At 42.9% G+C, this 25,702-nt stretch overlaps 2 protein-coding genes across 7 annotated transcripts in view; both read left to right on the forward strand.

Annotated features, from left to right (window-relative positions):
* The window catches only part of NUP133 (nucleoporin 133), a 37,500-nt gene extending 21,284 nt beyond the window's left edge, over positions 1–16,216 (forward strand). Inside the window, exons 19-26 of one of the 2 annotated variants that reach the window (XM_075707923.1) lie at positions 904–1,037; positions 2,671–2,829; positions 4,262–4,397; positions 7,876–7,994; positions 9,478–9,558; positions 11,574–11,638; positions 14,809–14,897; positions 16,011–16,216. In XM_075707923.1, the coding sequence (XP_075564038.1) occupies positions 904–1,037; positions 2,671–2,829; positions 4,262–4,397; positions 7,876–7,994; positions 9,478–9,558; positions 11,574–11,638; positions 14,809–14,897; positions 16,011–16,147 (920 nt within the window). In that variant the 3' untranslated portion in view covers positions 16,148–16,216. Of the gene's footprint in view, positions 1–903; positions 1,038–2,670; positions 2,830–4,261; positions 4,398–7,875; positions 7,995–9,477; positions 9,559–11,573; positions 11,639–14,808; positions 14,898–16,010 lie in introns of those variants that run through there. The other variant, XM_075707924.1, reaches the window with a different exon arrangement.
* Positions 16,217–20,718: 4,502 nt separating this feature from the next.
* ACTA1 (actin alpha 1, skeletal muscle) lies at positions 20,719–22,923 on the forward strand. Of its 5 annotated transcripts, XM_075708327.1 has the most exons (7): positions 20,719–20,847; positions 21,013–21,139; positions 21,251–21,337; positions 21,481–21,642; positions 21,864–22,055; positions 22,178–22,359; positions 22,506–22,923. In XM_075708327.1, the coding sequence occupies exons 1-7, from the start codon at positions 20,719–20,721 to the stop codon at positions 22,647–22,649; spliced, it is 1,023 nt and encodes a 340-aa protein (XP_075564442.1). In that variant the 3' UTR covers positions 22,650–22,923. The 5 variants fall into 5 exon arrangements, with proteins under 5 accessions (XP_075564442.1, XP_075564440.1, XP_075564441.1 ...); XM_075708325.1 differs by having other exon boundaries at positions 21,013–21,337; XM_075708326.1 differs by lacking the exon at positions 21,013–21,139 and having other exon boundaries at positions 21,142–21,337.
* Positions 22,924–25,702: the final 2,779 nt, after the last annotated feature.

Consider the following 25,702-nt stretch of genomic DNA (forward strand, 5'->3'; position numbering starts at 1 on the left):
TGCTAGTTGGCATAAATTTATATGTCTGAAAGTTTGTTTAGTATTTATCAAGAAAAAGTTACTTTTTGAATCTTGATTATTTAATAATCAAAGCTGCTGTTTAACATGTCAGATGTGGTCAAGTCTTTAATGAGTAATTGAAAGCAAAGACCCCTTGTTAAGTGGAAATAACTCAGAGCAAACACATTTTAGTAAGCTTTTAAGGTTTAATTTTTTTAGATTAAAAATGAACACTATAAATAGAAAAGTCTAATAATCACTGCCTTCTAACATTCTTAAACCTTAAGAAAAGTCTCTTAAACTATCATTGTCAGTTTTACTGACATTCATGGGCTCTCTTAGTTTGTAAATATATTTAATATCATTATGTTCAATCTAAAGTTAATATTTCCTTACAAACAAAATTCCGTGCTCTTACATATTTGATTGAACCAAAATGAAACATTTTAAATAACATATTTTGAATACAATTCTTATAATCTTTACTTGTTCTGTTTGTTGTCAAAAGCCTTTGCCTGCAGCCTTGCCACTTTGTATAATGAAGTGGATATTAATACAGATATTAAGTCATGGGTTGATTTCCACACCCTACCCCACCCCCCAAAAACACAAATAGCAGATGCTGCTAATTTTCAGAGAAAATAGGATGTGTACTGGCAATTTAGTATTCTAAACTTCTCTTCTTCCCTTTTATATTGGGGGACAGAGGTGGTGGGTACATGAGCTTGCATGTGCACGGGGTATGGATGCAGTAAGGTGAATGTTTCTTTGGGAATGTGAAAGTATCGCTGTGATGTAAACACTTGAAATTTGTTTTCATTTTTCTGGTCTCTTGCTCTCAGTCATCCAACAGCCAAAGATGAGCTTGTTTGATATAACTTCTTTTTCTTCTTGGTTGCTTAGTTTCCCTGGGACAGTATCAGATGGCAGCTGCTTTAGCAGAGAAGTATTGTGACTTTGATATTCTGGTGCAAATGTGTGAGCAGACAGACAACCAGGCCAGATTACAACGTTACATGAATCAGTTTGCAGATCAGGTAACTGTTTTTTCTAATTCCTTTAGATAGCGTTTTATAATACGTTTGCACCTGAAATGTTGCAAAAGTCACGATTTTTGCGGGGTGGGGTGTCTGTTTCTTTAAATGCATGTGTATTTACATATACATACAGGGGTAATGTGGAAAACTGGAGTCGAGATCCACTGTGCAGAACTCAATGGCATATTTTACCCTAAGACTCCAAAGCAAGTCAGCAGAAATACAGGTGCTAGCTGTATGGGCAGTGGCTTTTCCTGGGCCCTTTTTTGTGCCTCAAACACATTGTCTCACTCTTAACATCTTTTGGCATTTTGTGACTTGTTCACTGAGGTGCTGTAGTCAGTGTACTGTTGTTTTATTAAACTAATATAATATAAATTCAAGGATAATTTCCAAAAGAGAAGATGAGATTCTTAAATGTATAAATAGAAAAGTAGTTAAGAAGAGTAGGAAGATAGGGATGTTGCTGTGGTCTTTTTTATTGTCCTGCCAGGTACTTCTTGGACAACTTTTCAAAGTCTGTCAAAATCTGGTGTAAAAACCTCTAAGTGTGCTGAAAAATTGGAAGGCCTAAGGAAAAGGCAATAGAGACTACTTGAAGTGAGGGGGACTGGGACAAAAGTTTCCTAATTTGAGAGCTGGTGAGATCAATTTGTTTAGCTTTCCACAACAACTATGGAAAGAGAAATCCTGCAGTCTACAGGTTTCCTAATGAAGAGAGTACAGAAAGATTGTTTAATAAGAACCAGCAAAAGTATTAGTAACAGACAGAAATTATAGTAAACATTTTTAATAGTGAGGGTTAAATACTCACGCATACTGCCAAAGAAGGGGATAAAGTCTCTATTTGTTCTCTTCAGATGCACCTTTTTTTTTTAAAAAAAAAAGTAACACTTTCTGAAAAGAAATTACTTTAGCAAATGTAGATCTGAATAGATCAAGTCTAATGGGTAGAATATCAGACTGGTGGCCTCTTCAAACTTTATTTTTTAAATTGTTAATGCAATTAAAATTTAGCATTATTCTGTAATTACTCTGAAAAGACTAAGTTAAATCTCAAATATAAACCCTGATTAGTTATGTCGCATTGAAGTTTCTGAGGATAAAATAGGTGGCTTTTTTAAAAAAGACATTCTTTTTTAACAATGACTGAGAGAAGTAAAGTTGTAGGTTCAGCTGGAGATAGGAGGGAATGTTTCAAAAACAGTGACAGCAGAAGCAAACTTATATGAAAGGAAGTAGTAAGCACAGAGTTCGGTGGGGGGGGAGGAACAGGTCAAAAAAAAAAAAAAAGCTTAGAATTGTGGGTGATGTGGTACCTGTTTCCATTCCTGTGGGTTAACAGGAAGAATTTACACTTGGCATTTCCTTCACTTCCATTGAAGGATGAACCCTGCTGTGTGTATCAGTATCTTTTGCACTGCAGCTGATGAATTCTTTAAACACTATTTCTGTAAGAACTCTTTAAGTTTTTTCATCAACAGTATGTTACTTTTTTGTGTGTGTGTCTTGTTTTAAGCAGGTTCTTACCATGTTCTTACCAATTGTATTTTATGGAACTTTTTGCCTTAGAAGAAAAACAAGATATTTACATGTAACTTTTAAAATCTACTCATATTCCTGTTATCTTCAGAACTTTTCAGATTTCCTGTTTCGCTGGTATTTAGAAAAAGGAAAGCGCGGGAAGCTGTTATCTCAGCCTATTGCTCAGCATGGACAGCTGGCCAGTTTCTTGCAAGCTCATGAGCATCTGAGCTGGTTACATGAAATCAATAGTCAGGATTTGCAAAAGGTAGGATTTCTTAACACAACCAAACTGAAGTATTGTATCTTCAATGAGTCAAGTACATATTCAAGTAGGGAAATTATCTAACTCTTCATCATCAAAAGAAGACAGCTTATCTAGGTGACTTAAGGGAGAGATGACATGGATTATTAATGGAGTACCAAAAGCCTCCTTCCAGGCACTGTCTGGTATATCATATAAGCCACTGCACCATGTAATGGAAATTAGGGCTGCTTTTCATCTCTTGTTGGTGACTAATATTTTGTATCAAGGAAGTTTTATATGGCTACATGATCACTGCTTCGGTGGAATTGGGAGTTTACAGGGAATATTAATAGCATTATCAGATTATCCAGCAAGGGAAAAACTGAAATTTATATTTCAAAACTAACTATTTAAAGCAAAGGAATTTGGAGGTATCACAAAAGTAAAAAAAGGTATTGATTACTTTAATCACTTATATTCATAGTATAAAAGTGTTTTGTTTTGTTTTTTTTAATGGCCAATGTGCTTGTGGATAGGTTGATGTGATGTTGTTTTTAAACTCGATTCTTTGTTGCCTTGTATTATTCTTTCCCTACTTCCTGTTGGTCAGTCTTCGCTTCCTTCTGCTAGACTTATGAACGTATTTCATTTTAGCAAGTAAACTAATTCTAAAGAAAAATGGCTTCTTTCAATCCATGTGCACATTTATTAAGCACACAGAGCATGAAAATGTTTATCCTACTGCAAATTATAGGTTGATAATACTTTACGCCCCTTAAAAAAACCCACACAAAAACCAAAACCAAACAAAAAAAAAAAAACCCAGCCAACAACAACAAAAAAACCCCACCTGCAAGTCTTGTAATATTGCATGTGTGTCAACTGAGGTTTTGTCTTTTATAGCAAAGCACTGTGAAGAAGGGATAAAGATTCTGAAGTACACAAGTAATTCAGTCTAGATAGTTTATTTCTGAGTAGGTGCTCAGAAATTTTCTGTTCCTCTGTCTGACAAAAAATTCTTGCCTAAATGTTTGGTTACTGCAGCAGTTATATGTATAATTCTGTTTTTCAAATTCCTGATTTAACAAGTAAATCAATCTGTATGCGGAGTTGTCCTGTCAAAGCATATTTGCTTGGCTTTTCTGGTGAAGCCTTGAATAAGATCCCAGAGGTATAATACATAAAATTGCAATTTATTCTTTGATTGTAAGATAGTTTTTCTTCATTAGTAATGAAAATGTTTTTTGGATATAATTGGAGTAGACATCTATATCTCTTCCTCAGGAGTGTAATGCAGAGTTTTAATGTGCAAGTCGTACGACTTTTAAAAATAAGGGTTATAGTATTACAAACAATAAATAGCTGTGAGGCTGCGGTTCAAATTAAATCCTGATCTGTTCACCTTCTGATGTTAAATACTAAAACTGATGTCTAACATCTTTATTAATTTCAGGCTCACAGAACATTGCAGACTTTAGCAAATATGGAGACCCGATATTTTGCAAAGAAGAAAACACTTCTTGGCTTGAGCAAATTAGCTGCACTGGCATCTGACTTCTCAGAAGATATCCTGCAAGAGAAAATAGAAGGTAAGAAATAAAAATAGAGCAAAGCAAAGAATAGACTAATGAAGCTATTGAATTAGAATCATGTTAATTCTGCAGCTAGTTAATTTATGAGGCTGAGGGCTCTAACTTAATGTGGTAAGGATAAGCGGGCTGATGATTTTGCTCATTGCAGGAAGAATAGGGAAGACAGCATAAGGCAGTAACCTTAGTATTCGCCTTCACCTGTGAGTTAGGACTGAGTAAGGGAAACTTGTACCTTTTCACTTCTTTTAATAACACACAAAATACTGGCATAAATAACAAGCTGCACAGTCTTTTTGAGAAGTCATTAGACAGTTCATAGAGTCGTTTAGGTTGGAAGAGACCTTTAAGATCATCCAGTCCAACCATTAGCCTAACACTACCAAGTCTGGCACTAAACCAGTTAAGGGCAGAGTAATAATTAATTTCATGTTTCCTGGCTTGGTGGATGGATTATTTTTTTATGAAAGTAAAACTAGGAATCATTAAGGTTGGAAAGGATCTCTAAGATCATCAGTCCAACCATCAACCCAACACCACCATGCCCACTAAACCATGTCCCAAAGCGCCATGTCTACAAGTTTTTTGAACACCTCGAGGGATGGTGACTCCACCACCTCTCTGGGCAGCCTGTTCCAATGCTTGACCACTCTTTCCATGAAGAAATGTTTCCTAATATCCAATCTAAACCTCCCCTGACACAGCTTGAGCCCATTTCCTCTCATCCTATTGCTAACTACTTGGGAGAAGAGACCAACACCCACCTCACTACAACCTCCTTTCAGGTAGTTGTAGAGAGTGATAAGGTCTCCCCTCAGCCTCCTCTTCTCTAGGCTAAACAATCCCAGTTCCCTCAGCCACTCCTCATAAGACCTGTGCTCCAGACCCTTCACCAGCTGTGTTGCCCTTCTCTGAACATGCTCCAGCACCTCAATGTCTTTCTTGTATTGAGGGACCCAAAACTGGACACAGTATTCAAGGTGCGGCCTCACCAGCGCCGAGTACAGGGGGACAATCACCTCCCTGCTCCTGCTGGCCACACTATTCCTGATACAAGCCAGGATGCTGTTGGCCTTCTTGGCCACCTGGGCACACTGCTGGCTCATGTTCAGCTGGCTGTCAGCCAGCACCCCCAGGTCCTTTTCCACCAGGCAGCTTTCCAGCCACTCTTCCCCAAGCCTGTAGCATTGCCTGGGGTTTTTGTGACCCAAGTGCAGGACCCGGCACTTGGTCTTGTTGAACCTCATACATTTGGCCTCAGCCCATGGATCCAGCCTGTCCAGGTCCCTCTGCAGGGTGGTCCTACCCTCAAGCAGATCGACACTCTCAACCAGTTTGGTGTCATCTGCAAACTTACTGAGGGCGCACTCAATCCCCTCACCCAGATTGCTGATAAAGATGTTAAACAAGATTGGCCTCAAAACAGAGCCCTGGGGAACACCGCTTGTGACCAGTCAGCAACTGGATTTAACTCCGTTCAGCACAACTCTCTGGGCTCGGCTACCCAGCCAGTTTTTTACCCAGCAAAGAGTACGCCTGTCCAAGCCATGAGCCCCCAGCTTCCTTAGGAGAATGCTGTGGGAAACAGTGTCAAAGGCTTTGCTGAAGTCCAGCTAGATGACATCCACAGCCTTTCCTTCATCCACCAGGCGGGTCACCAGGTCATAGAAGGAGATCAGGTTGGTCAAGCAGGACCTGCCTTTTGTGAACCCATGCTGGCTGGGCCTGATCGCCGGGTTGATCTGCACTTGCCTGTTGAGGTCACTCCGTATCAACTGCTCCATAATCTTTCCCAGCACCAAGGTCGGGCTGACAGGCCTGTAGTTCCCCGGGTCCTCCTTCCGGCCCTTCTTGTAGATGGGCATCACATTGGCAAGCCTCCAGTTGTCTGGGACCTCCCCTGTTAACCAGGACTGCTGATAGATGACAGAGGGTGGCTTGGCGAGTTCCTCTGCCAGCTCCCTCAGTACTCTGTACTTCAGAAATTCAGTTCTGAAGTAGATGAAGCTGCATTTTATATTTCAGATGCAAGGTAAAAATGATTTAATTTCTTAAAGCCTGTTTATTGAATGGCTTTCAATTTTGAATTCTTCTCAAGTCCTGAGACTCGGGCTGTACAAGGAAATTCTGTAACTAGGTCGTATTGCAATAATGTACCTGCAAATATATACATTGGTGATTGAGATGTGCTTTCTCAGCATCTTGCTCTCTCTGTATCTAGAAGGGTTGCACTGACAGTGTTTCATTATGCTCTAGCTGAAAGGATGTTAATGGGAAAAGTAGGAATACCTATTCTGCTTCATTACCAAATGCAACAGTTCCACTGCTCTGCCATTCCTATCACTTTGGAAAATACCATTTTCCTGATACAGCAACGTGTGCTGCACAAACAGTGAGTTTGTGAAAAAGCAATTCTACACTAATAGTTAAGCTAATGCTGGCCACCAGGGGAAAGCTTTGAAATATTACTCAAGGTTACTACTCAAACTTTCTTCTACATATTTATCTATGTATGTTTTGTAAAATTCTTAAAAGAAATCCTGCTGAAAAAGGGTGGGGATAATTATGATAACTAAGTAGGCGTCACAAATTATTTTTAGCTTGTAATAATAATAATATATTGTCTGTGCTTTAAACTATAAAGCATTGCATGAAATCTTGAAGTTGAAACTTGTTTTTCTCACCGCTGTGAGAAAAACCTATGCTAATGTGAAGAATCTCATCTTTTGGAAGACTGTAGAAAAATGAGGAAACCAAAGCTTTATTTCAGTAGAGAAATGGACTCTCAGAACTTGGTCTGGACTTTATTCTGCTACACGTTTCTGTATGATGCATGACATGGCTTTTAAAACTTATGCTCTTTATGTATCAGTTTTCTGTTGATAAAGAATAATTATTTCTGCTGCATTCTGCTTATCCATTTAAACAGATAAAATGCTCCTTTCTACCATGCAATGGAACTTGAGAGGCGGGGGGAGGGGAGCAGCAGGGTTCACATACTGGGGTTGAAATTATTCCATTTGATTGTTTCTGCCTAAGTAGTTTATAACCCTGAAGCAGATTATACTGGAAAATAAAACAATCAAAAATGGAATAATTTATGAGATGGAGCAGGTGCATGGCACAAGTCTTCAATGAAAAGGTAGCTCCTAAAAATTGCAACCAACTTACTTTCCTGCATAGTGTGACAACTTCCCTCCAATCCTATGAATTCATTTTGTGGTTCTGAGAAAAAAGTGTTACCAGTCTTTTTTACACTGGAAGCCTCAGTGGAAAGTAAGAAATAGTTCACCAGGGTGACAATGCTGAAGTGGAAGTATTTCTGTGCTTCATGAACATTGATAAGTGTCCATAACAACTTCATAACAAACATTTGTAAACCTGAATCATATTGTGTCTTGACAGTTATTACTGTTCCATAGAATTTATTATTACATTTTAATAACATGAAACCTTCATTTCCTTAAATGACTACAAGAAATATCAGAACAGGAACGCTTTCTGTTACATCAGGAGACACTTCCTGAACAATTACTGGCAGAGAAACAGTTGAACCTCAATGATATGCCAGTGTTGTCTGCGTCTCAGCTCATTGATGTAAGTTTCTCATGTTTTCTTCATTACACAGGTAAAGTTCCAATATGTTTTCTGCCTCTGTGCGATAAAATAAGTGAGATCACAGCTGTCTTTATCCCTTACATGACTTGCTAAGCACCTAAAGATCTGATACATGAATTTGTTTATCTTTGCTTAGTTTCTACCAGTGCAAAAATTCAGAATGCTGTTTCTAGTTCAAATTTCTTCTAGTTGAACGTGTGCTCTAGAGTGCTGCTAGGAAAAAAGGCAAATCAAATCAGTGCCAGAAGTTGATTTACTGGTCTAAGCCAGTTTTTGGATATGAGACCATTTCTACCTTCTGTTACATTCTCAGTAGGGCAGAACTTGGAGTGCAGAAGGAACAAAGAATTCCACCTTAGTGCAGAAAGAAAGGGCTAGAAGCAGGAAGAGGTTTTTGGTCACCTGGTGCAAAGAGGCACCCAAAGTCTGTCTTTTTTTTTTTTTTCTCCTTCTTTTTCAAAAACAAACCAAAAACCCAACCCATACTGAAACAAAAACATGAACTGCTCCACTACTGGGATCATTAATAGCACTGATTCCCTTTCCACACCCCTTTCTGGTGGTAGCCAGCAACTAGTAGCCTTACTGTTTCTGCCTTGTTGGCAACGTATTTTTACCATCCAGTGATGCACACAAAAAATACTCAATGAGCAACAGCAATATATTGTAAAACAAGCCGGGTCCTGTCTAGGTGTCAATTTTGCAACTCCTTACTTTTCCTGTAATCCTGTGGAAAATCAAAAGCTGATAGTGTGCTTGTTTACATTCTCCTCATTTTCTTAGAACAGTGCTAATAGCAGATTCTGAAGTCATTACCTGTATCTTTAAGTGAGACTATCTGTGAAATTAGGGGAGACTAGGAAGTGTCACTCATGACTTGGCAAGCGCTGGCACCATGACAATTTTCCTTCTGAGTATTTCTTTGTCGTCAAACCCATGTTCATGCTTGCTACTTGCAAGAATGAAACTTAAAAAGTGTAAATAAAAAGAGCATTAATGTTAATTTTCCTTTAAAGTACTAATTTAGAAATTGGGCGGGGGGAGAATATTCATAGCAAACTTGTCTGTTTTTATAAGGTGAAAGGCAGTACGTGTGCTTAAGTACTGCTTTGAGCTTAATTACCAAAATAATTCTGAGAGCTTATTTGTGGAGCTAAGCTCTGGCTACAATAGTCCAGGAATGTTACAGCCTTAAATGGCATTTAAATTTGAAACCTAGCAGCCTTGTATTCAATATCATTTGTCCACAGACCATTGTCATGTAGGTGGAATGCTGCTCTAAAACCTGAAGTATATTCCTTACTATAAAAATACTTGCAGTTGAATCAAGACATATTTTCATGAGAAGGTCATGTAAGTGGAAAATACATGGTGGTCTTCCCACAATTGACTTGTCCATGATATCTGTTACATTAGTTTGTGGGCTAAAAATAATTCTCTACGTTAATCTCTCATATCCTAGATGTACATATGTGATGAGAACAGAAGGGCCAACGAGTATGACTTCAAGAAAGCACTTGATCTACTGGAATACGTTGATGAGGTAGGAAAAGTTTTTTGAAGGATTTCTAATCCAGAGACTTTTTAAAAATTTATTATTATTTAAGCTAGGACGGTGCATCTGTAGCTAGTTAACACATAAGCTTAGTGTATGGTAATTAAAAATAAACCCTGATGTGTTTTTTCAGTTTGCTTTTAAGTCACTGGAGACTTAATGCCAAATGTGGTTTAGATCATTTAAGAAAAATGACACTCCTCATCTTCACTTCCCATTTATAGTCTTTTTTAGAGCCTTGCTTCCCTACAGGCTTTCTCCAAACACGATGAAGATTGTCTGTTTTCAGTAGTTTAGTTCTTGCGTCTTCCCTATTGGCAGTTTCTCTGATTGTCGTGAAATAATGTGGGATAGTCGCCAGCTTTTTAACATGTAAATAGCGTTAAACCACAGATTTGCTATCTGCTTTCTCACTGTATCTCATTGTATGATCTAATGTCTTGTCAGGAGTAATTTTCCACTAAGCATGAATAGATCAACTTCTGAGGAGCATCAAACCTGAATTAACAACAGTCTTTGCTAAAAAGCTAAAGTTGTGTTATTTCAGCAAAAGAATTCCTTACTAATTGAAAATGAGAGCTCTTTTCTGATAATCCCGATTCCTGCTAGTCTGGGTAGGGGTCCAAGTTAAAATCCTCTCTGTACTAGTGCTTTGTAAACACCATTGTGCCATTTTGTTGGCCTTCAATACTTTGGTTTGACAATTATAAATGTCTTTAATTAAATTGTTTTTAAAATTTAAATTTATTTTAAATTGTTTTTAATTGCATTTATTTTATCAAATTTTCTTTTGAATAACATTTCTTTACTGTTATTAACTGGGAGGGGGGGTTGCTTTTTGTATGAATATGTTTACTTGTCCTGCGTTTAGTACTATATTGTATTTTGTGTACTGAGGAAAGAGCATTACTTCTTAGAGTAGCATGTTACTCTTGAGTTGGTTTTCTTTAGTTTAAAATGAAAAGGCAATGCGCTTTTTTTTTCCTAACATCCCCCTTCATTTTTACGACATAAATAGTCCAAATAATTTTGCAGTAAAATAAACTTGAGTAAACTCATTTGGTTCTTTCTCTTACATTAGTTTTCCTTTTAAATTTTGTCAAGACAATTCATGAACACCGAGACAGCTATATTGTCTTTTTAACATCTAAATAAAATAAATGTCACTCTGAAAACATGAAATTCAAAATTATTTTTTGCTCAGATATTTGAGTCTCTAACAACTTGAGTAGATCTATTCAGCACAAATTAGAGACAGTGGTTTAGACTAGAGTCTAAAAACTAGCTGTTCCTTAGTTTTCCCTGCTTTTCTCTTGCAAAAGCATAGCATAAAGTCAAGACCCATCCTCTTGCTCCCAGGGTTCTAAATTGAAGAGTTCATGGTTTCTCTTATCTCTCATGAGGGGAATTTAAAGTAGATGTGATGTTTCATGACATTGAGGGGTGGAAAAAAATATATGGTCTTTTTTCTGATGTTGTATTTTAAAAGGTGCTCTGATGTCAATTACCTCAAAAGTTTCTGTGCAATGAAGGGACTGCCTTTTCCAGGACAAATGTGTCTCTGAAGACATCTACTAATATGTTCATAAAACATACATCCTAATGTGGACACTACTGCATGCTAGTTGACTTGGCCATGCTCAAAAAAAGAGCCCTGACTTCAGACACCATTCAGCACATTTTAAAATAAAACTTGCCTAAAATACACTGGTTTACAAATTGGTATTTGTTCGTGTGCATTAAAGTAGGCCCTTTTTCAAATTGAGGTAGTCTTCAGCAGTTGTGTGGTGATGTAGAAAGCCTGAGCCATGTTTTCAAAAGGAAATGAACAATCTTTGGTGTTTCAACAGTCTGATCAGGTCATCTGTTAAAATAGCACGTGTTTAAAAACAATGTTCAGTAATTGAAGAATCTCATTCATTGGTATAATCTGTGTGACAGTGATTATGAGTTTAAAAAAATAATTTTAACTTACCTGTCTTTTCTCTGTATATAAATTGAAGGATGAGGGAGTGGATGTAAACAATCTTAAACGTAAAATTCTCTGTCAAGCTCTCCGAAGAGATAGGTAAGTCCACTATGAATATAAATTACTGGGAGTATTTTTGACACAGCTTTTCCAGAATTACATATTAGTACTATTCTCTAGCTCACTGAAAAGATTGAATTTCATAGTATAAGGTTAATAAGGTATAAGGTATCTGATCTGAATGGGTCTTTTTATTTGTAAAGTGAAACCCCAGCAAAAAAATATCTGTAGTACTTTGTTTGCTGAGCTCACTGGCCACCTACAGTGTATTCTCAGCACCTGAGACAGAAGTGTACCCATGCAGCTTTCATTCTTGAACCCTTTGCTAGGGTAAAAGAAATGACCGATGCTGAAACTTTTGGTTTTTCCTTTGAAGCATCTCAAATAGAAGGTTTTTAAGAGCAACATGTGCAGAGTTCACTCCTGCAAACTTTTATTTCACTTATTTTTGGCCGTTGAACCACATCAACAAGTTCATGACCTTTTTGAGTTAAAGCTGCATTCTTGACTGTAAGAGGTCAAAGCCTTAAATACTGCTTAAAAGAGCCACTCTTATGGGCGTTCAACACCAAATACAGGCTGAATCCAGTTGGTCATAAGAATCTTCTTATCAAGCAGTGCTACTGTTTTCTCCCAGGTTAAAGAACTCAAATGGCATTTCCTCCCTTTCCTCTATGATTTTCAGAAGTTATGCACCTTTTCTAGCTCCCATCCATGCCCCAAGAGGACCTAAGGCACTGTGCCATTTGTGATTAAAATGGCAATAAGCAGCATTTGGATTCATACTTATGCATAGGATAGATTCCAAAGGACAGTGGTCTGTAGAAAATAAATTCCTAGTTGCATGACTAAGTTATTGTCACATATGACACAAGTAATATGCAGAAACAGGTTCACACTATTCCAAGTGTTTTCTTTCCTTCCTATTAGTTTGAAGACAGAAGAATCCAGAACTCCTACATGGCACCAAACCAATTATTGGACTGGTCTACCCTGGGCTGAGAACAGAGTTTTGGACATAATATTTGAACCATTCAAATCATGTATAATGCTGTCGTGGTTTAGCCCCAGCCAGCAACTCAGCACCACGCAGCCGCTCGCTCACTCCCCCTACCCTGATGGGATGGGGGAGAGAGTCGGAGGAGTAAGAGTGAGAAACACTCCTGGGTTGAGATAAGAACAGTTTAATAATTGAAATAAAGTAAAATAATAATAATAACAATATAATAATAATATACAAAGCAAGTGATGCACAATGCAATTGCTCACCACCCGACGACCGATACCCAGACAGTTCCCGAGCAGCGATCGCTCCTCCCCAGCCAACCCCCCCCAGTTTATATACTGAGCATGATGTCATATGGTATGGAATAGCCCTTTGGTCAGTTTGGATCAACTATTCTGGCTGTGCCCCCTCCCAGTTTCTTGTGTACCTGGCAGAGCATGGGAAGCTGAAAAGTCCTTGACCAGCATAAGCAGTACTTAGCAACAACTAAAAACATCAGTGTGTTATCAACATTCTTCTCCTACTAAATCCAAACACAGCACTGTGCCTGCTACTAGGAAGAAAATTAACTCTATCCCAGCCGAAACCAGGACAAATGCTGACAAGATTTGCCCATTCCGCGAGCTAACCAGATGCAATTTGATATCACTTTGTACTGAACAGTATTTAGAAAACTTGATGTCCCAGTTGAGTTTCCAGTGCAGCACAGCTCACAAAGGCTTACGAAAAGGTTGACCGCTGTTTCAAAAGAGGTAGTGTTAACTTTCATCTGTGTGCAAAAGTAAGAGTTTTGACATGTTACAGTACCTACTTGTAAGGATGGCACCTGTTTTCTAGCTTAACAGCTACAAATTAGATTGGATATTAGGAAAAATTTCTTCACGGAAAGGGTAGTCAAGCATTGGAGCAGGCTGCCCAGAGAGGTGGTGGAGTCACCATCCCTGGAAACGTTCAAAAAACGGGTAGACGTGGCACTCTGGGACATGGTTTAGTGTAGTCCACCCTTAATTGGTTTAGTGTGGACTTGGTAATGTTAGGTTAATGGTTGGACTGGATGATCTTAAAGGTCTTTTCCAACCTAAACGACTCTATGATTCTATGAAATGGGAATGGAGACCCTTGCTGAGCATGCTTCTGATGTTCTGGTAGGGTCCTCATTATCCTCCTCTGTGCCTAAGAGTGATTTGTTTCCTCAAATCCCCCTTCCCCTTCCCTCCTTCCTTCCCTCACATTCTTCCCAGTAGAATTAAAGATGAAATCCTAGACGTTTGGGAGTTTAAGTGCCATCCAGGGTAAAACCATGGTTTCAGTGAAGTACAGAAGATTTGTCAGTAATAGCTTCTGGGACCCAGGTCCAGATCTGTTGCAAGCATGTCCCATTGGCCCAAGGAGGTTCATGTTGGTTTAGGGGAGCGATATGAGAACTGGTTTTCTCTGGCAGTTTAACATACAGAACAGGAGATTTTAACAACTGAAAATTTAGAACCACAGCAAAATAAGTTAGGTTGGTGTTGTCTTAAAACTGCTACACATAAAGCTCTGCAAAGATGAAAAATTGTCATTTAATAATCAATAATATTTCTCTTAGAAAAATATGTTTGGGATTTTCTTATCACGGATGAGACTTGCATTCATGAGTCTTCACCTTCACATTTAAATCACAAATGAGACAAACTGTATTTGTTTTGTGTCCATGTGTGCTGTTACAGGGCTGCAACTTAGATTTTACAATTTTTTCCCTCCTCCTTCCTTTTCTTGGTGTTTGCTTCCTGCCCTGCAATATGTTAGCAAACTGCTGCTTTATTCTACGAAAAAAATAAATCTATACTTGCATCATCTCAATCGTAAAACATAATTACCGAGAATAGGTAATTCTTATCTTGATGGATATCTTTGATTTTATCAAAGAAATAGTGTTTTCTTTTACAGTTCAGAAGATGGGAAGCATTTCTATTGTCCTCCTAACTAGACTACATTATAGTAGTGCAATTTTATTGCAGTTTTACTCTTGGAATAAAGAATAATTAACAAATGATAGAAAAAACCTCTTGCTTTGAGCTATAGCCAAGCACATAACACTTATATGTGAACATGTATTAATCACCTTTGATAATTCATTAAATTTCCTGCATATTTTTTCTTGTTAGTTTACATTTGATTTCATCTGTGCAATTCTTTCCACAAATTATTCTTTGACTTGCAGATGGTACAGTTCAGATGGTAAAGATGATCCAATTGAAGTATCTAAAGATAGTATCTTTGTGAAAATATTACAGAAACTGTTGAAAGAAGGTAAAGTGTACTTAAATATAATTGAACTTCTTGAAATCGTTTAGTTGTTTCAAAAGCTGCTTAAGATGAACTCTAATATGTAAGAAGTAGTGTTAATGAATTATCACGGTAATAAAAACTTCCATATGCATTCCACTAGATAATTACAATCATTTGGAGCTAATTCTATCTCTGTAAAATGTTGAGGGGTTAAGAGATGAGCAGATTTCTTGGTTATAATCTTAGTACCCTTGAATTATTTGCTCAGTGGGGCAGCCATCAGAATTTTAGCAGTTTCTTACTGTACAGTAAAGTCTGTCTTCTGGAGTTAAATATGTACCTTCTGTAATATAGGGGATTAATAACTATTTGTCTGTCACTCAGAAGAGCTTAATTTATTTTAGCTTAAATGGGTTTTTGTTTTTGTTTTCCCTCTAAAAGAAAAAAAAAAAATAACACCCCCCCCGCCCCCCCAGTTAAAGCTGACCATGGGAAGTTGTGGCCATGGATATTACAGCTGGGAGGGGAAGGGAGAGGAGGGGAACAATTCAGAGTCAAAGTCTGTTTTAAATACTACTGCATATGAACTTTTTCCAGAAGAGAGAAGGCTCCATGTCAAAACCACAAAAATTAAGTTCTTCAGAGTAGTTCTAGTGTTGTGTGTTTAATCCTGTCAATTTCTTTCCTTTTGTAAGATTCTCACACCCCAGACTGAACTGTTGCAACTGATGATACAAGTGTTTACTATATGACTGATCTTTCTTTTTTTTTTTTTTTTTTTTTTTTTTTTTTTTTTTTTTTTTTTTTATTTTTTATATTTTGGTTAAGTGTTATGTAAAGACTTGGATTTTAGGTTTAAGGATTTTAGGTTTAATCATAAATTCATTGAGAAGCTCTGTTTAGGTAGGAAATGTCTTTTTTTTTTTTTTTTTTTCCCCCTCTCTTTTTAAACCTCAGTTTTGCAGGCTACTTAAGCTTTATTGTATTTCTTCACATATATAATAAAGTTAGATCTTCTCATTCCAAAAGAGTGATTTAACTCTGAGGTAGGCACAGGTGTTTACTTAAAAATCATCTTAACTGCTAATGCAAAGTACTTTTATCAGTGCTGTAATAAAAGGTTTTGTGTTGTAGGAGTTCAGTTAAGGGAATATTTACCGGAGCTGAAGGACTTGCTGCAAGCGGACGAACTCGGCACCTTGAAATACAGTGCTTACTTCACATTTGTGTTAAAGGCAAACTACGAATTCTACGTTCAGGGACAAGGATGATTCTCACTTTTTTTTTTTTGGTGGCATTTTCTCTAAAGAACTGTTAAATTCATGTATACTATTTTTACGTTCTGTTCTTTTTTTGCTAAAATGTTGTAATAAAATCTATATGAGTAATATACTTGGTCTTAAATTTATAGACGTTGGCACTTCAGTCAGGGGAGGCAGAGAGATCTGTTTTCAGGCAAGAGACAAATAAAGTTTTCGTTTTCTGTGCCTGTTTCGTTTTACATCTTCATTGGTATGAGTCCTGCCCGAGACTCAAAGATACACAGACACACAGGATGAAATGTGGGACCCGCTGCAGAAGGCGGAAACTTTTGCTCTCACTTCACTGGGGCTGTGATTTCAGTTCAGAGAACATACTGAAAACACTAATGCTGGGTGACTGTGTAGCATTTGTAGAAACAAATGATTATTCTCTAAGATCACTCTCTGTACAATGCTTTTTGCTGTACAAATTAGATAATTTCAATTTTACATTAAAGATTACTGGCACGAAAAGGATAACTGGCTTGTCACTGGTCACTCAGCTTGTCCGTGACAGAAAGGAGTAAAGCACAGTTCTCATTCATAGTCCTCTGGTCCAGTAAATATACCATTCTTTCAGTTTATATCTATCTGCAAGATTAAACTTCTTCAAAACATTGTATCTATTTAATTTTCATTTAAGTTATATCCAGATTTCTAGAATACATGTAAAAGAGATTAACAGCTCACCATGCAGTCATTCACAGCAACTGCTTGTACCTAGGCTCAGAAGAAACCTAGAAAGCAGTTACGGAAGTGTGGGAGTCCAGCACGATCTTCCTTACTCGGCAACTTGTTCTCTACTGGTTGATGCTACTAATTTTCCTTCTTGTCTTTTTTTTTTACCCCACTGCCCCAATTAGTTATCTCTGACATGGGAATAATAATAAAAAAAAAATCCGTTTAACTTTTCAATTCTAATTATTCTGATAGGCAGCAGATTTTAATCTTTAAATAAAAGTTACTTTAATCTGACATGCTGTACCTTTCTTTTGCAAGTAGCTCAACAGCCAGAGAGTGAATGCAGAGCAACTTGCATGCCCTTATGTTTTACTTGTTTGGCTCGGTGCCTGCTGCAACAACTTGATCCAACAGCTGAGAAGGTCATAAGTTAAATTGGCTGAAGAGAATCCAGTTTCTAGTTTTAAAAGCACAGCTCCCCTTCCATGGCTCCCCCTCCTCCCTGTACTAATACAGTAAGCTGGGCTGAGAGGCTGAACATGTTTGGAAGAATAGATTTATCTAGAGAGGTTCTAACTAATATGGGAAAGAAATGCACTAGCAGTCATCTTCTAAGATTGTTCTGAGAAGCGAACTTTGCTCTTCTGCAGCCTTGTGTGGCTGTGAGAAAGGAGTGCGGGTCTAACTCCCACCTGTGGCTTCAAAGGAGTGGGTCATTTACAGCTTTAGAAGAATCCCACTTGCTTGCTTAAATGTCACTTTAAAGTTGGTTTTACATTATTGATAAACTTGTTGGGAGGAAGGGAATAATCTAACAAATGATTGCCACCCCCTGCCGAAATACGTTCTACCTGAACTTTTACTAGACACTTTAAATTTTGCTTGAAGAGGGATCTCTTTAATTGACCGTCCGCAGTAAAACGCTTTGGGGATATCTCATCCCTTCCTAGACTGCCGACCGCCTGTAGTCTGTCAGGAGTGGCAGGGTAAGCTCCAGAAAGCTTGCTCCAGAGGCAGGCGTTTCTGTTCATCCTTAGCTATCCATCTGTTTCCAAGTGCCTGGCTTCTCTGCTGGGATGGGTTTATCCTGGTTGGTGTAAAAGCATTCTCTGGGTTCTCGGGGAAACAATCAGCCGTGTAGGCTTCGCAACTAATGTTTTATTCTGCTGCTGGGCTGGGAGGCATTTGGCATTTGTACAATGGCTTTCCATCTGACTATTGCCAAAACAGAAGGCTACAGGCAATGAGTTTACTTAAATAAAACCTCATTAAAATAACTTCCATGTCTAAACTGAAGTTTAATGTTCTGGTAGTAGGAACGTTGAGCTGGTTCACTATTCTGTTGGGAAGCTTGCAGAGGCTGGGATTTGGGGCTATTCCTCCTCTCCCTCCTCTGCTTCATTATGTAATAAGCTGTTCTGGTGCAGAACTCCTGTCTCAGATTACCGTACAGGGAGGATGCCTTCATTTACCACCGCATTATCGAAGGTCATGCCAGAGCTCTAGGTTGTTTCTAAGTGTAACAAAAACAAATAAACTTGGGACAAAAAGATTTGGGTTATGGTTAAAATGGCTTAAGGAGTATGGATAGCTCCTTTTGAATAAGGAAGCATACATTGTTTCTTAAGTAGTTGTTTTCTCAGTAATGGAAAATACAAATGGTACAGGATGCCCACACTTCTATCCTCTGTTGTCACCAGAGTAGCCAGAAAGCTTATTGGTTGTCATTTGTAATCAATTTCAGAAGTGATGTGTTGTGGATAGCAATCTTCTTTCTGCCCGGCTCTGTTTGGGAAACTAACTTCAAATGTTTTCTGACTCGGGACCAAAACCAAATTTGTTTCAGGAGTCCAGCTAAATATCAGATCTAAGTGCGGAAAATTATTTTTTATGCAGAACTGTAAGAATTTAACATTGCCATTGGGCATTTTGCTGTAAACTAGACTGGGATAGAGAGAAAACTAAAGGAAACAGAAGGGATAGAGTGAGTTTACGCTTGTGTCAAGTTTCATTGAAGGATTAAGAATGTTTATCTTCCAGTGACGTGAGGCTTTCTGTTACTTGCTTTCTGATTCAACACAACTGACCATATTTTGGAATCCACGACAGAGCGTTACAGTTCTGTAAATAGATTTGATGGCTGCGATGCCTTTAAGTGCTTTCAGGCTTCCGATTTTTGTACTGCCAGTTGTCGATGACAGAACTGAAGAATAATATGAGAAGCTGATGAACAGTATGAGAGAATAGCGTGGTTTATCCCCTTTAATGTATCCTTTAATACAATAACTGGACAGGAAATTAAAATCTATAGCAGAATGAAATAGGGAGCAGCCAGAGGTAAAGAGGAACGCTGCCAAACTGGAGGGTGCAGAAATTAAATAGAGGAGAAGAAAAGTTGCCTGCGTCTCTGTTGGCCCTTCTGCTCTGCCTTGCAGTGGAGGAAATCAGCTGCAGAAATGCCTTCAGTTGCAGGAGACTCCTCACAGCACAAGCGCTTCTGGCTTACTATTTCTTCTTCCTTCTCTCCTGACTCCCCAGATTTTACAAGGATTCACCCTTGGCCAGTTGTGCTTTCAGAGAAGGTTGATTTGCATCAACTCATTGGCAGGGCTGCAAATCTGCTTGCGTTACTGCCTCTTCTTTCCATTGGTAACTGTAATTTCTATATAAAATCTTCCAAGTGTCCTACATGGAATCTCTGCTTAAATATCCATAGCTGAAGGAGATGAACTGTTCCTCTTCATGTGCACGGTACCTTCAGAGCTCATCAGAGATGACTTGCCTGTGACGCTGCACTCCTTTTGGACAGGGTGAGACGCAGCGATAGCTGGAGGATGCCGGGTTGCCTGGCCGAGCTCAGCGGCCAGCAATGGGTGCTCGGTAATGGCACCAGCATTCACGCTACGTCAGGCTTCTGGGACCAGGCGGCCACCGGGATTAATGCTTCACCGGGTTTCTCTTCAGGCGTTCGTCTGACAGGTGTTACTCCCTGCATTTATTTTCCATTTTTAAATGACAGCAAAGAAAAAATGCACAGCTTAACTCGGCGTGTAAAGCAGCGGCTTTTTACGCGGGCCGTCGCCACGTACGATGGCATTACGTGCAAACCACAGCTCCACCTGGCCCCTTCGCCTTCTCTCAGGGCTCCCCTTCTCCCCCCTGGCGCTCACCTGTGCCTGCAGGCAGGAGCCGCGGGGGCCCCCTTTCCCTTCGCAGCCCCCAACTCCGGGGCTGCGGCAAGTGGCGGCCGGGCAGCCGAAGGCCCCTTGCCTCCCCCGGCCCACCGAGCCCCCGGCAGGGCCGCGGCCCGCCCCGCCCTCACGCCCCGGCGGGCCCGGGCCCGCTCCGGCCGCCCCCCGCGGAAAGGCCCAGGCCCGGGGCCGGACCCGCGCCCGGCGGGGCCGCCGCGACGGCCCCCACCTGCTTTGCCCTTAACGGGCCCGGCGGTGCCGGGGGATTATTTCGGCCCCGGCCGCGGGTGGTGGGGGGGGGTCCCGGCAGACGCTCCTTATACGGCCGGGCCCGGCTCACCTGGGCCGCGGCCAGGAGCGCCTTCTTTGGGCAGCGCCGGGCCGGGGCCGCGCCGGGCCCGACGCCCAAATATGGCGACGGCCGGGGCCGCATTCCTGGGGGCCGGCCGCCGCCGCCGCCCGCCGCGATAAAAGGCTCGGCGGCCGGCGGCGGCCCACGAGCTACCCGGCGAGGAGCGGGAGGCCTCTCTGCCAGCGGCCCGACGCGCACAGCCCGCAGCCAGCCCAGGTAAGCCCCGGCCCCGCCGCCTCCCGCCGCCGCCTCCCCGCGGCAGCCGGCCGGCCGTGGGGCTCAGCCCGCGCCCCTGTGCCCCGCAGACCGCCGACGCCATGTGCGACGAGGACGAGACCACCGCGCTCGTGTGCGACAATGGCTCCGGCCTGGTGAAGGCCGGCTTCGCCGGGGATGATGCCCCCAGGGCCGTGTTCCCCTCCATCGTGGGCCGCCCCCGCCACCAGGTACGGCGCCGACCCCCCCCCGCCACCAGCCCTGCCGCAGCCATGGCTGCGGGTCCCTGCCGCCCCCCAGCCCTCTGCGTGGAGGGGGGACGCCTGGCCCGCTGGGGAGCCCCGCGCTGCCGCCCGTGGAGAGGTTGCTGAGCCCCCCGCTTCCCTCCCCTGCAGGGCGTCATGGTGGGTATGGGTCAGAAAGACTCCTACGTAGGAGATGAAGCCCAGAGCAAGAGAGGTATCCTGACCCTGAAGTACCCTATTGAACACGGCATCATCACAAACTGGGACGACATGGAGAAGATCTGGCACCACACCTTCTACAATGAGCTGCGTGTGGCCCCTGAGGAGCACCCCACCCTGCTCACTGAGGCCCCCCTTAACCCCAAAGCCAACCGTGAAAAGATGACCCAAATCATGTTTGAGACCTTCAATGTCCCTGCCATGTACGTGGCCATCCAGGCTGTGCTGTCCCTGTATGCCTCTGGCCGTACCACTGGTGAGTGCAAGGGTCCTGCTGGCCCCTCTTCCCCAAGCGACGATGCCCAGGACGGGTCCTCTACAGCTGACAAGTGCTCCGCACCCCAGGGCAGGGCCATTTGTGGGCTGCATCTCAGGTGGCTGCTTTTTTTTTTTCCCCAGGTATCGTGCTGGACTCCGGTGATGGTGTGACACACAATGTCCCCATCTATGAAGGGTACGCCCTGCCCCATGCCATCATGCGCTTGGATCTGGCCGGCCGGGACCTCACTGACTACCTGATGAAGATCCTGACTGAGCGTGGCTATTCCTTCGTCACCACAGGTAAGCACTATTCCCTCCTTCAAAATGTCCCCCCTCACTTCCAACCCTGGCACCTCCAGGGATGCCCCAGCCTCTCGCCCCCTTGCAAGGCCCGTGAGCGCTCCCTGTTGGGAGTTTGCGTGTGGTTGGGGGTCTGGAGTCCCAGCAGACCCACGGAGGAGATGCAAGCGTTCCCCCGTTCCTCCTTTGCGACCACTGACGCCTTTGCTCCCCCCTCACAGCTGAACGTGAGATCGTCCGTGACATCAAGGAGAAGCTGTGCTATGTGGCGCTGGACTTTGAGAATGAGATGGCCACCGCTGCCTCTTCCTCCTCCCTTGAAAAGAGCTATGAGCTGCCTGACGGGCAGGTCATCACCATCGGCAATGAACGTTTCCGCTGCCCAGAAACCCTCTTCCAGCCTTCCTTCATTGGTGTGTGTGCCCCCTTCCCTCTCTCCTCCCCCACCGGCTCTCCCCTCTCTTCTGAGTCCTCCCATAGAGCTCTCGCTTTGCACTTAGCTGGTGCCTGCTTTTCTCCCCTCCCCTGCCCCCAGGTATGGAGTCTGCAGGGATCCATGAGACCACCTACAACAGCATCATGAAGTGTGACATTGACATCAGGAAGGACCTGTACGCCAACAACGTCATGTCTGGGGGTACCACCATGTACCCAGGTATTGCTGACCGCATGCAAAAGGAGATCACAGCCCTGGCCCCCAGCACAATGAAGATCAAGGTAAGGCTGGAGCATGAAGGACCCAGGCACAGCAGTAGCCTTCTCTTGCCCTACCACAAACAGCGTGCGGGGCTGTGCCCACCCCAGTGCCTGCCACCCGCAGCGGTTGCTGGTTTACTGATCTTGGCTTTCTTGGCTTTTTCTAGATCATTGCCCCACCTGAGCGCAAGTACTCTGTCTGGATCGGTGGCTCTATCCTGGCCTCCCTGTCCACCTTCCAGCAGATGTGGATCACAAAGCAGGAATACGATGAAGCTGGCCCATCCATTGTCCACCGTAAATGCTTCTAAACCTGTTTACGTGATCACTTTGCCAACCACGTTCAGGATGACAACCTTCTAGGTTGCAGGCTGCTGAGGACCTGCAACAGCCATGTAACTTTCTATTTTGTAACAATTTCTGGTTACTGTTGCTGCAAAGCTCCACGTGACACAGTGTATGTAAAGTGTACATAAATTAATTTATTTTACCTCCTTTTGTTTGTTTTTAAAACCAATGCCCTGTGGAAGGAAACAAAAAACTTCAAGAAGCATTAAATCATCAGTCATTCTGTCACGCCCCTAATGCGGTTGTTTCTGTTGTCATTCGCTTGGGTTCTTCCATCATTTGCTGACCTAGTGCGTCGCCAACACGGAGGGCAGCGGGTGGTGGGGCTGGAGCTCCCCAGAGGGGAGGAGGACCGGGGAGGGGGCAGGACCCCAGCCTGAGGAGCCAGCCCTGCCTGGCTTGCGTGGGTTGCAGAGAGCTCAGCGGTGCCCAGAGCAGCCCGGGGGTGGCTGTGTGTTGCATCCTGCCCCTGCAAGGTGGGTGCTTGCCGCTCTGCAACGTGCTCCTCTTAGGCACAGGCGGGGAAAGGGTTACCTTCAGGTAACCCTTGCCTTGGCTTGCAAAGGATTTTATTTGGCTCAGCCTGCCAAAAAAGTAGCCCTGGCATGCTCATGCAGCTCCAAGGCGTGATGGATGGAGGCAAGGCTGGAGCTGAGGGCAGGTGGTGGGTGCAGGTTAAATAAAGAGCTTTCCACTCCGCTTATGGGAAGCCTGCCTGCCACCACGCTGTCCCTGGGAGGCCAAGGGCAGCCCGGGCCACTTCCTCACCCTGCCTGACACCCTTGCCCTTGCCTGTGGTCACACATGAGGGGCTGCCTGCAAAGGGCCCACCCCCTTCCCTGCCCTCCCAGACCAGCCCCTCCTGGGCCCAGTCCTTCAGGCAGGGACTCCCCTGGGAGCCTGAAGGAAAACCCCAGGGGCTTCCCCCGCCGCAGGTGTTTGCCTGCCCTTTTTGCTTCTGAGGGGGCAGAGCAGCGTGCCGGGGAGGGGGGAGCTGCCCCTGCCTGTCTCACTTCTCTCTTACTGGGGTGGGGGGCTCTGGGGTCCCCCTTTGCTTCCACTATCTACTCCCTTGGGGAGCCACCCTGAAGCCCTGCCAGGCTTGGCACAGCTCCCTGGGTCAGGGCACGTGTGCAGGAGCAGGCAGCCTTTGGAGGAGGGCTCCTCCTGGAGCACAGGGCTCTGGCAGGAAAGCAGTGCTTGAGTTTTGGGGTGTCTCTTTGCTGTGGGAGACAAGAGTGCTGGGAAAAAAAGATGATTTTTCAGCTAAGCTTCCAGCCCAGGAAGGTTTTTTGCTCTGCTGCAACTATGTTAAGGGTGCACTTGTTTTGCATTTTGGCTGGTTTTACCTGCATTAAAAGTGAGACCCGCATGTGAGTACACTTTTTTGTAGCCCTATCCCAAAGGAAAAGCCTGCAGGAGGAGCTGGCCTGATCCTTCCCTGGTATCTGGGGGCAGGGAGGCCCCTGGGCAGCCCTGGGAGCTCCTGAGCCGAGATCCCTCTCTGAGTGACTGGGGTTGGACTGGAAAGCAGGAACACAGTTGCATCTTCAAAACCAAACACGAGTGTTTACTTGCAGTGTGTGCAAGTTGTTGCATAGTGGCACATATTTCATCTGACAGCTCTGCGTTGGGAATTGGGGAGATGCTTAACTAATGTTAAGTACTCAGTACTTGACCCCTGATCTCAGCTTCAATTGTGGCTTAAGTGGTGTTACCAGATGGATTTTTAGGAACCTGCTTCTGCTGTTTCATTAAAAGGCTGTTTTAGAAGCGCAGATAAAAGTTAAGTTAGAAAAGCAGCCCCATGGATTCGACAGCACTTGCTGTGGGGTACCAGCACAGACTCAGCTTTTCCACCTGCCTGATTAAAGTTAAGGTCCTAAACACACAATAGAAGGGGCTGATTTTTTGGGGGCGGTGATGCTGAGCCAGCCACCCTCCCTCCAGCCTGATCAAAATCAGTGGGAAGAGGGGATGTTTACTCCTTCTGAATGAAGACCTAGGTTTTGCAGTGCCAAACCTGAGTTTAGGATGGCTTGTGTGAGTGCAGCCGTGGGCAGAGAGCAACCCTGCGGCAGCCAGGGCATTGCATGGGCACTGCCTTACGTGGGGAGGCTGATGCTGCCACCGACATCCCGTTGTCTGCTCTCCTGTCTCGTGCTAACCCACCACATCAGGTATTCTCAATAGTCTTAGTGCCAGTTTCATCCTGTTGAAGTTAAGTGCCAAAAAGTACATTTTTACAGCTGAAAAAAATGGCTGGTTTGCTGTTTTGGTTGCTCAATCAATGAACTGAGACGCAAGGAATTTTTAAGCCTACCAAACCAAACCTGTTCCAGTTTTAATTTCAAACGAAAACACATTCTTTAATCTGAAACCAGCCTTTTATTTGGGCTTGGGATTTTCAGCAATTGAAGACACAGATTGTGTGGAAACAGGTGAGTTGAATTTTCACATGGTTTATAAGCCCTGGTGTTGGGAAGGTGTTTGGGGAAATTTCTTTTGCACACAGCAGTCTGGGTTTGGCCTTTGTTGTGCGTTTCTCGAGAATTTAATTATTCTCCCTGTGCCTGTAACAGTGCTGTAGGAGGCAGGTGAAGGATCACCAGGACCAGCATCCTCTGTTTTGAGAGAGGCATAAGAATAAATGTGACCGCGGAGGAGTAAAAGGGAATAGAAGGAAGGATGCAGGACACCGACGTGCCGTGGTAGGGAGGGTAATGGCAGAATGGCCACGTTGCCTGCGCCAACAGCATCCTCTGGGGCTGTAGCTCCCTGCTTGCTCCGCAGCCGGCTGCATCTGGGGCTGGACCAGCGCACCATAACCCTCCGTAGCTTGGCTCCGCAGCTGCACCCAGTGGGCAATGCAAGAAGCTGCCCTGGATGCAAATATCACCAAGAGATGGAAAAGCTGGAGAAAGAAAGAATCCTTAAGGGGACAAAATCTATGTGGGGCTGTTTAAATGAGCTCAGGAGGCACAGTCATGACTGGGCTTTGACGTAAGCTTCCCCA

The sequence above is a fragment of the Pelecanus crispus genome, chromosome 3 (genome assembly GCF_030463565.1).
Source record: "Pelecanus crispus isolate bPelCri1 chromosome 3, bPelCri1.pri, whole genome shotgun sequence".
In the NCBI taxonomy this organism is placed as follows: domain Eukaryota; kingdom Metazoa; phylum Chordata; class Aves; order Pelecaniformes; family Pelecanidae; genus Pelecanus; species Pelecanus crispus.